Here is an 11,071-nt window from a genome sequence, read left to right on the forward strand (position 1 = left end):
TCAACTGGATTGAGTTAATCTACTAATCAAGAGTCATTTACATAACTGCTTCAATGCAGCTGCAGTTAAGCACAATTACTGCCCCAATTTCCTTTTCCCCACAATGTGGTATCTACTCTCATTCTCAGACTGGAACTTTGATCTCACTCTTCCCCCCAGGTCCTGTTGCTACTTCTCTCTGTTAATCCTTTATTTGTCTGTTCTCCTTCCTTTTCCGCCTGGTTCACCCTCTTATAACCTTTAATGTTTCTCTCTTCTACTTTCCTTCTTTCCGTCTACTTTCCGGTGCTCCTTCAGGCAGTTTGCACATGTATGTGAGCAAAAAACTCTACTCCCCAGCATCGTTACAAACTCTTATGTTTGGGCACAATCAATATTTTGTTGGCACAGAGTAAAACAAAGTAATGAGTATGACACCCAAATCACAGATTTAGATGCACGCTATCACAGTTTTTACCTCCTTGTATTGATGAATGAATCACTCAAACTGCATTTGCCTTTACCGCAGCTCATTCTCTCATACTGTGGAGTTTGGATGATGGTTTTACAGTTAGATGAATAGTGAATTCTAAAGAAAATGAAATTACATGGATGGTAAAGGTTTCAGCACCTTACCACTTTGATCATTTTAATTCTTGGATGGCACATAAACGTGCTTGTACTATATTCCCATACTATATTAATGCAAACCTCTTTGACTAAAATAACGTAATATGTTTCATTTATCATAACAAGAGAAATAAACACCAGATATGGAATGCAAAATAAAAGCTTGTAAATGAAATCAATAATAACATGTAGTGTACTGCCACCTCCTGGTGGAAAACTTTTATGACGTAGTTGCAAACAGAAAAATAAATAATAATAAATAATGATTTATAACCTGGAAACGGAAGTTAAAAAGCATCAAATGAAACACATTTTAAAATTCAACCCACTCAAACAGGTGTTATATGTTTAATCAACCGTAATAACTTTATCTGATATATCTCGATAGTTGATTGCTCTTGACTGAATGAAATGAGTTCCACTTCCTCCCTTTACAACCAATCAAATCGCATTGAGAAAAATGGAGTCGTCGGTGTCGTCCAATCACAACACGCAGAATGTGAAGTGGGCGTGGCCGCCGAGCGGAGCAGCTGACAGACGCAGCTGTACATTGTGTACGGGCTGGAGTTTGTCCACAGAGAGACAGCGGGCGGACCGGACAGCTGATTATACAAACAAAACCAAAGGGGAGAATGATGTGGGACACAGAATAGCGAAGAACAGGAGTTATTCCTCGCGTCCTTATCACCTGGAGGAGTTACTTCACCCTGGTGAAGGTGAGCAGAGTGTGGTGACGTAAGCATTAGCAGCACAATCTCTATTCCAGTTATCTGCCACATGTTCACTGCCAGCTTTATGTCACTCACATTAAACAGTGAGGCGCTTCATAGACACTGCATTGCATTGGCTGCGGTGAGCTACATTAGGATTTGTGCATGACCTCTTCACTGGATGCATTAGTTTGATTGGAGACCCTTCTTGGTGTGCTAAGCTGGGGTTCCCCCTAAAATGCAACAGGACCTTTTCCAGTCAGGGGGCACTTTAAGGATGTCACCTTCTCAATATAGCTGCTAAGGGATCACTTGATAATGTCCAAAATAAACTGCAGCCACATGACAACATGTTACACACAGCTTTTCCAAACTAAAACCAAACACAACATATATTTGCAGTAAGGATATAAACTGTTAAATGAACTTAAAAAGGAACTGGGCTTTTTAATCGGCACAGGTCAATACCTACATGTGCCATAGAGACAGATGAGTCAAAGACTCCTCCAGTGTAATGACTCATCTGCTGTCAGTAATTGTTGGCACATGTTTGAGAGCCACAGGTGTCTGTTAGTACTGCGTTAAGGCTGAAGCTGTAAGATTATTATCTTTACAGGAAGGCACTGCAGTTTATATAAACTATTCTGAAATCAAATTTTCTCATCTTGATCATTCTTTTTTTGCTACTTAGACCAATCAAAGTATTTTTGTAAGCAGTTTTGTTACAACACAACATGGTGTATCAATACAACCTTCTCACAAAATTTCCTAATACTTTGATTTATTCATATGATTTCACCGACCTATGATTCAGTGAATTGTTTGTGTACTTCAGTCTCAGTAATAGTTTAGTGAGTGGATGATGCATATTGATATGAATGGAGTGAAGGTTATTTTACGACAGCTGTTACTCCACCACAGGTGTCAGTACAGACACTGTCCGTTCCTTCTTACTGTCAGCCGTTTGTCCTTGAACTTGTGCTTCCTTACAATCTCTTTAAACCTTAGAGTTTTCTCTTTGACTGATTAGTTGTCTGGTATGTTTTTCAGCCATGGAACCATCTCCGAACGGCAACCCAGCCACCCCAAAACCCAGCCCCTCATCTCCTTCCACCCTGAGGCCAGGCCCTTTCTCTTCCATCTCATCTTCTACAACAACGACACCAACCTCGGACCGCCTGAAGCCTAAACTCACCCTGCCAACACCTCAAACCACACCCTCATCTTCTCCCTCCACTGCCTCCCCTCGAACTTCCCCATGTCTGTCCTCCCGTTCTTCCTCCCTGTCCACACCGCCTGCCTCCCCTCTACGCCAGCCTATGAGGAGCCACTCACAGGTGGGCAGATCTCAGCTAAATGCAGCCTCTACGGCGATGCCCCCGACTGGATCCGCCGCCATGGCTCAGCAGCCTCCTCCCACACCTGAAACAGGTGAGAATCAAACTCTGAGCTTTGACCTTCTACCCCTTTAAACACAAATCTTTACATTCCTGTATCACTTTTCCTCTTCTCCACCAATAAGGGCCGCCGACACTCCCAGTTTGCTGTGTGCACTGTGGTGTCTCCATGACAACCACAGACATCTACCACAACATGTAAAGCAGCCTCACACACTCTGCTGACTTGAGGGAAGAAACCTGTCTCACCCCTGTCTTCCCAGACCATTTCCACTCTGAGTTGTTAGTTCCCACTAGGCAAATCCTGCAGTGAAAGTTCACATAGTAGGAGATCCGTTAGCTGCTCTGGGAATATCACGTTTTCATTTGTTGCATGGCTTTGCAGTTACGTCTAGATGTGTAAATATGGAGTAGTATCGGAAAGTGTGAAATCTAACACCTCAGTCATTTAGTTTGGACTCACACTCAGTCCTGTCCCCTGAAAAACACAGACCCTGTGCCATGTGTCTAGCTGTTTAGATAACCATACTGTAGCAAATGAAAGTAAAATGGATTGCATCACTGTGTGAGCCTGTGTGTTTCATCAGGGAAGCTAGCAGCTGCTGTTATTTTAGGTCCTTGCTATGGGTAATGCACAGGCATTATTGACGGGCATCTGATGGAAGTTACCGGATCCCATTGCATTTTCTTTTGCTCCCAGAGACAGACTGCCACTTCATTTATCGGTATCACTTACAGCAGGTGGGCGTTTTGAATCTTGGACCGTGTTTCCACATTTGCTGCACCCTCCTTTTTCCTAATATACATGACACAACAAATATGACCCCTTACTTTACAGGAAGTAGACACATTCCCATGTGAGCTCCAACTCGAGTGAGCTGCTAGGATTTAAAATTAGCAGAACTCATCAGCAAAAGAAGTTGATAATTGAAGCAACAGGGTTCAGAGGGTCGTTCTTTTCAGGGCAGGGTTTCTGGAAGGATCTGACTCATGTTGACGCTCTGGGATCCCTCATCCAATTGACCGGCACATAGAACTGGACTGTTTTTATAAACATTTTAAAACCAAAGATGAGTTTAGTCACCTGAAGAAAAACTTAATTTATTTTGTAGTTTAAATCTCTGTTTCTCCTCAGCATCAGGCTATGCTGAGGCAGGAAAAATAAATGGTTATGTGTAAGTTAAAGCATTTCCACATTCATATCATTTGTGTCAGTTGTACACATGAACTTAAAATGGAAACAGCTTGCTCGGCAGTTTCAGTGACTTGGACGCTCTGCTTTCACTGCACTGTCGTGATTAGACAGCTGGGTCAGGAAAACATGATGGTGTGTGTGTGTGTGCGTGTGTGTTTGTAGGTATGTATGTGTTGTGCGCACACTTGCTTGGTTTGTCTTGTGTTTCTTTTTTAATCTGTGTGTTTTCCAATTTACTAACTTGGCCACAAAATAATGAATTTTATTTGACACTGTTTTACTTAGAATCTATTGTATATTGTGTACATGTTGTTGAGGACTGAGGAATCTACTTAATTTTGTTTCCATCAGAGGAGCCAGAGGAGGAGGCCAGCCTTGAGGATTTAGAGGAGAGAGCAAGGACAGGAGATGCTAGAGCACAGAGCAAGGTCAGTGTCTATGAACATATTGCAAAATACTATTGACTTTAGTGACCATATGGTGGGCACAAAGTGATGTTATTTTAGGAGCATCAAATTAAGGGGAAGGACAGGTCATGAGTCGACTAAATCACAGTGACGCTTGCCTCGCAGTTTTAAAAGTCTTTGTTTGCGTCTGTCCAGATGGGACGTTACTTCTTGGCTCTGGCAGAAGAAAGAGACGAGGAGCTGAACAACTGTACAGCGGTCACTTGGCTAGTCCAGGCTGCTAAACAAGGACGCAAGGACGCCGTCAAACAGCTGCAGCGGTGCTTAAGCTCCAGGAAAGGTACCAAAATGTCCCACTGCTACCCTTGATCTATGACTTTTAGCAAAGTAGCATCATTGGTTTGATGCTAACAGTTGTCTGGATTACCCTTCAACGGATGCTGAGAACAGTTGTCCATCATCAGCGTACAACTATTGTGTTTTTCAGGCATCACTCTAGAGAACGTCGAGGAGGTGAAGAAGCTGTGCACAGAGACACGCTTTGAGAGAGGAGTCAGGAAAGCAGCTCTGCTAATGTACTGGAAGTTGAACCCGGAGAGGAAGAAGTCGGTTGCCGTTTCTGAGATGCTAGAGAACGTTGAACACGTCCACACAGAGCCAGGTACGGGAGGGGACATATTGTTATCAAACACACTGACATTGTTAAGTTTTTGAAGCTTAATAGTAGTATACGCAACATGCTGCAGATTGTTTTAAAGAGGCAAAAAAATACAGACTAGTTGCATGTTAAGGAGAATTTTTGAAACATCCTGTATTTACTCTTGATTTATAGGCAAACCAGTGTCCCCGGGTCCACTAAACAGCTCTGCCAAGAAACAGAGGAGAGTCCTGGAGAATATGGTCTCAAGTGAAGGTATGTGTTGTTTAAAACAACTCGTGGAGAAAAAATGTTCATTAATACAATTGTCTATGTGCAATTTGTTATGTATTCTGTTGCCTAAAACGATTCAAAGGCAGTAAATACATTATTTTTTATTTCATCAAGTTTTATGAGATGAAATACAAAAAAAGGAGCTTTCAGATTAAAACTAGCATGTAAGTAAACATCCGTGTGTCTTCTGTTTATATTTGCAGCCAGATGCCAAGTGGGTCTTGACGACTTTGTTGAGATGACTAAGAAGTATGCTCAGGGTGTCGTACCTTCACCGGTCATGGCGACAGCAGGAGGCGATGATGACGACGACGATGATGATGTGGTGGTGAAGAATCCAGATGAATTGCCCTTACATCAAAAGGTAGGAAGCTCTCAGACTTTATTAAGGTTGGGACTAGTGTCTGCTGTCCATTAGACTCCATGTTGTCCTCTTTTTACTGCAAGTTTGTTTTAAATCACACAAAAAATATGTTTGCTTGTTTCTGTCCTTTCATAAAGGTTAAAGACAAGCATCAAATCCTCACATTGCAACTAGTGAATGTTGCTTCGTAGAATTGCTAATCAGATTTTTGGACCTTGTTGACCCGACTCTTTTCTGGTGGTTCCCTCCAGTTGCTGAAGTTCCCTCTGTTCGCTCTGCTGGAGATCAAGGAGCACCTCATCGACTGGGCATCTCGTGCCGGCATGCAGTGGCTCAGCGCTCTGATCCCCACGCACCACGTCAATGCACTCATCTTCTTCTTCATCATCTCCAACCTCACAATCGAGTTCTTCATCTTCCTCATCCCTCTGCTGGTTTTTTACCTCTCATTCTTCTCCATGATCATCTGCACACTGCGGGTATTTCAGGTTGGTGATCGCTCCTTTTAACGACATTTTGTATAGAGCTTTTTACCAGAGGTCTTTCTTTTTGTACTCGAGTATAGATTTACTTAAATCAGTAGCTAAAAGTAAACTTAATTAATTGCTATATTTCTCTACAGAATTCAAAAGCGTGGGAAAACTTCCGGGCCCTGACTGACCTGCTGACGCACTTTGAACCCGGTCTTGATCTGGAGCAGGCAGAGACTAACTTTGGATGGACACACTTAGAGCCTTATCTGTAAGAACATCTCTATTAACATGAATACATGTGGACAACATATTCAGTCCATATTTGTTCCTTTCCTTTTTATTGTTTAATCTGGTTTGTTGCTAAATGTTAAATTTGGTTTTGTTCAGGTCTTACAAGTTTGACTACAAAATGTCTGTTTAGCATTTTCTTGTAGATATAGTCATGCAGTGTCTGCTTAGGGTGATTTGTTTTTAAATTGTTTTAAGAAGCCAACTGAACTATTAATAAATAAAATTTGTTAAATCAAGATTATGATAAATATTTATTATGCAAATTAACTAGAATTGCCTCTGCAGCTAAATGAATACCTCCCGTGTCTTTGTGTTCCAGGTACTTCCTGCTCTCTGTGATCTTTGTGGTTTTCTCTTTCCCCGTTGCTGATAAATCCTGGATCCCCTGCTCAGAGTTGGCTGCTGTCGCTCTCTTCTTCACCGTCACAGCCTTCCTCAGCCTTCATGCCTCTGCTCAGCTCTTCGCTCGTAAGGCCCTCCTTACGGAGGTCCTCTCCGGAGCGTGCTCCCTCACCCACCTCCTGCCGGACTCCCTCCCCTGGTTCCTCAGGGTCTTTGGGATGACGTTCATCACTGTGCCTCTAGGGGACAACGTGGTGTTGAACCTGGGGGTGCCATGTCTGCTATATGGACACCTTTTCTATCTGCTCTTCCGTATGGCCCAGATGAGAGGCTTCAAGGGCACCTACCTGTGCCTGGTGCCCTACATGGTCTGCTTCACCTGGTGTGAGCTCAGCTTGGTGTTCCTAAATAACGCCACTGTGATAGGACTCATCCGCACCGGCGTTGGCTACTTCCTCTTCTTGTTCGCCCTTCCTATACTGTCTCTAGGCCTGGCTGCAATGCTCATCATCCAGCTACTGCAGTGGTTCCTCGCTCTAGAGGTGACCAAGATGGTGGTTACCTTGACCATTTGCTTCGTGCCAGTAGTGCTGAGGCTTTGGACTCGCTTCAGCTTCAACCCCATCGTTGTTTTTCGGTCTTTGTCCCGGAGCAGCATTGTGAAGCTCATCCTGGTGTGGCTCAGCGCGGTGGTGCTCTTCTGCTGGATGTACGTCTACAGGTCCGAAGGCATGAAGGTTTATAACTCCACCCTGACGTGGCCCGAGTACAGCAGCCTCTGCGGCCCTATGGCCTGGAAAGAAGCCAACATGGCCCAGACACAGATTCTCTGCTCTCATCTAGAAGGACATCGGGTCACGTGGACCGGACGCTTCAGATACGTACGAGTGACCGACATTGAGAACGGGCCTCAGTCGGTTATCAACCTGATGCCTGTGTCAGTGGGGAACTGGATGCGGTGCCTGTATGGTGAGCCGTATCCTCGGTGTGATGAGGTGAAAAACGTCACGGCGGATCCCCAGCCTCTTCCTGCCCCGGCTCCTCCACCAGAAGATCCCCTCTGTAAGCTTAAAAAGCTGGCCAAGCACGAATGTCACATCAAGCGCTTCGATCGATACAAATTTGAAGTCACAATGGGCATGCCGCTGGAGAGGAAGACCAGGAACGGGACTATCATAGAGGACGAAGATGCCACGAAGGACATAGTACTGAGGGCTAGCAACGAATTCAAGTCTATGCTCTTATACTTAAACACAGGAAGCCTGGTGGAGTTCAGCACCATACTGGAGGGCCGTTTAGGCTCCAAATGGCCCGTGTTTGAATTGAAAGCCATCAACTGCATGTCGTGCGGTGACGCCCGCTTGCCCAGCCGAAGGCAGTACAAGATCGAACACGACTGGAGGCGCACGGCTCAGAGTGCCCTGCAGTTTGGTTTCGACTTCTTCTTCAACCCCTTCCTGACCGCTCACCTAGAGCAGCACCCAGAGACTGAAATAGAGACTGGGGCACAGGAGGAGGGGTAGAGATCTTGCATACGCTCCTCTGGGAGAAATAAGATGTATGATAATGATAATACTAGATGAAGAACATTAATGATTGTACATCACTCTTCTTAACACTGTGAGAGGGTGAACACATACTGTTGTGTATGTTTGCTTTTTAATAGCTTTTGAGCCAAAATATATGAGAACTAAAAATATCAGCACTGTAAGCACACCACAAACAAACTGCCCCAGAGTTCGCTAGGAAGTGGACCCACCTTTATAATCGTTCTCGGTTTGGTTGTTCGGTCCGCACCAGGGTTTGATTGACAGTTTTCATACCAGCCCAAACAAACCGCACTAACCGAGCAAACAGACCTGAGTTTGTTTTAACCGAACCTAATGGGTTACGTGTGAAAGCACCCTTACAGAAGTGGGAAAAACAACAAACTAATTAAGTTTTTTTAGAATAAGTAATTTACTGCCTAACACTAACAAAAGAAAAACTGAATTAAAACCTCCTCAGATATGATCGGTTGTGCATTTCATCTGATTTAGGCGGCACTTGTGCAGTCTATTAATGAAGTTATTTTGATTTTGTTCATTGCACAAACACTGTGTGTGCTGAACCATTTTTATGTAAGTTTATCAAATATTTGTACCTAAAATCATCAGTATTTACATTTTCCAGTTTGCTTGTTGAACATATCTTTCATTGTTGTGTCTGTGGATGACGCGTTGTAGAAGAATACGTTTCTTTTTTACAACCGGTTGTAATGCTGATGATCACTTGTAAGGGTTTCCTTTGCTGTCAAGCTTTAATAGTTTATATTAGACAGTTAGCTGTATGTGCAGTGTGTAATTGTAGTGGAAGATTATTTTTAAGTGCCTTATAAGATATAGTCTCAGTTCAAAAATAATAAAGCAGAAAATACACTAAATAAAGTTGTTCATCCTGAACCTTTAAAAAGCTTAAAAGTTTATCTCTGCCTTCGCTGTTCTCCCGTCTTGTTCTCCTCTAGCTGTTCTCCTTCCTCGTTCTCTGCTGTGCAGAGATTGAACATTTTGAACATTTGCAGTCCCTGAGTGATGATGTGTTTTAAGTTAGGATGTCACTACTGTTTTCTTTACTGTGACCCATAAACATAATGAAAACATTTGCTTGTTGCTGTTTTTGTTCAACATTAACTTCATTATATATTTTTACATACAACATTTTAAGGTAGGAAGGTACGCATTTCCTGCCTCTATAAGCAAGTTCTAATTATTTATTTGTTTCCTATAGTTTGAGAAAGACTATGAGAGATTATTTTAACACGGTAGGAAAAGTACAGGTGGAAATGCTTCTGGCATGCTGGTTTATACAACTATTTTCATTATCGATTAATAGTTTGGTCTATAAAATGTCAGAAAAAAGTCTGTCCTAGTTTGTCAAAGACCAAGGTGACGACTTGTTTTCTCAGGCCAAAACCCAAAGATATTTAATATGATGTAAATGACAAAATACTGAAATCTCCTTATTTGAGAGGCTGAAGCCATTTTTGCATTAAAAACTACTTTCACAAATAACTGATTTTCAAAATAGTTTGCGATTATTGTTTTGCTGTGTGAAAGGCCTATAGTGCCTTGATAGGTGATGGTAGTAGAGAAAATTGCTAGCAGGCAAACACAATTAGTAAAGTGGACCTTATACATAACATCTGAACGGGAAAAGTTTCAGGACCAATTACTAATTTCTGCACTGCATTGAAATAATTGTTGAAATGGAGGCCTTGTTAAAGCGCCTAATCAATATCTGTAATAAAAACATACAAAATGTCTAAGGGGTCACTATTAGTGAATATCACCTGAATCTATAGATCCCCTCAGTTTTATTGAGCTTTATGAATTTCAACTCATTGTTTAGCTGTACTGTTCTGCCCTCGTCAAAGATGACTCCTACATACTAAATTCAACGAATAATGGATTTATTCAATATAGCTAGCTGAAAGCCGCTTTCAGCACAGACTACATGGTGATCAATGAATAGCAACACGGCCTAACCTAGCCATCCATACAAAATATAAACATTCACACAAATATAGATATCTTTTAAAACTATACTTACAGACATGCTTTCTTTAAGTGATTCCAAAAGACAATGGATGGAGATGGTTTGACTTTACATTTCAACAATGTGCTCTCTACCTGGGAGTGAAAGGAAACAAAATGGCCTCCTGCAGGGTTCAAGGGGCGAGAAATAAGGCCGGTATTATACTAAACAAAATCAGCATCACCTACTGGCTGTAAAATGAACTGATTTATATTTTTACTAAGGTGAGAACAATGCTGACTTAACTTCTTTTACTCTTTTACTTTACTTTCACCGCCCTCCTAGTTTCAGGCTGCAACAAACAGCAGACAGTCAGCTGAACCAAGTGGAGCATTTAGCAGCTAAAGAGTGTATTTTCTTCAGGAGTTGGTAGAGACCAAAAACAGAGATGAAAGAGAGTGAATAATGGACTTACATTCATAAGGTGGCCTGAAACACAACTCCAAAAGAATAATACTTTACATTCTATGATGAAAGTTCTTCATTATCAATGTCCAAGGTGAGATGATATGTCAATGCTGTGTTCAACTTGTTTCCACTGCCCCCTAATGGCCTCAACATCAAGTGCAGGTTTAATGTGATAAATTCTACCTGTGCTTTTCCTTCTATGACAAGACAAATGTCTACTAGGGGGAAAAAAGTAAGTGAATGGGATTAATTTCGGAGCAACAAGGGTAATATTAGTATATTAAGTTTATATTCATCTTAAAGATGTATTCAGAAAGCAGTATGGCATGTAAAGGGCAAGATAGACTGACTTTAAACATGGAAAAAGAGCA

At 42.1% G+C, this 11,071-nt stretch overlaps 1 protein-coding gene across 1 annotated transcript; it reads left to right on the plus strand.

Moving 5' to 3' along the window:
- The first annotated feature begins 1,175 nt into the window (after positions 1–1,175).
- Positions 1,176–9,350, plus strand: wfs1b (Wolfram syndrome 1b (wolframin)). The gene is made up of 10 exons (XM_054596952.1): positions 1,176–1,325; positions 2,370–2,750; positions 4,263–4,339; positions 4,514–4,658; positions 4,806–4,979; positions 5,151–5,231; positions 5,453–5,613; positions 5,865–6,101; positions 6,236–6,354; positions 6,697–9,350. The coding sequence occupies exons 2-10, from the start codon at positions 2,372–2,374 to the stop codon at positions 8,240–8,242; spliced, it is 2,919 nt and encodes a 972-aa protein (XP_054452927.1). The 5' UTR covers positions 1,176–1,325; positions 2,370–2,371; the 3' UTR covers positions 8,243–9,350.
- Positions 9,351–11,071: the final 1,721 nt, after the last annotated feature.

This window comes from Anoplopoma fimbria, chromosome 4, assembly GCF_027596085.1.
Source record: "Anoplopoma fimbria isolate UVic2021 breed Golden Eagle Sablefish chromosome 4, Afim_UVic_2022, whole genome shotgun sequence".
Classification (NCBI taxonomy): domain Eukaryota; kingdom Metazoa; phylum Chordata; class Actinopteri; order Perciformes; family Anoplopomatidae; genus Anoplopoma; species Anoplopoma fimbria.

Excerpts from the sequence above, each read along its gene's own strand:
- wfs1b (XM_054596952.1), top strand. The coding sequence starts at position 2,372 with ATGGAACCATCTCCGAACGGCAACCCAGCCACCCCAAAACCCAGCCCC. Across the intron at positions 2,751-4,262 it reads TCCTCCCACACCTGAAACAG|AGGAGCCAGAGGAGGAGGCC; the intron begins GTGAGAATCAAA and ends TGTTTCCATCAG. Across the intron at positions 5,232-5,452 it reads GAATATGGTCTCAAGTGAAG|CCAGATGCCAAGTGGGTCTT; the intron begins GTATGTGTTGTT and ends TTATATTTGCAG.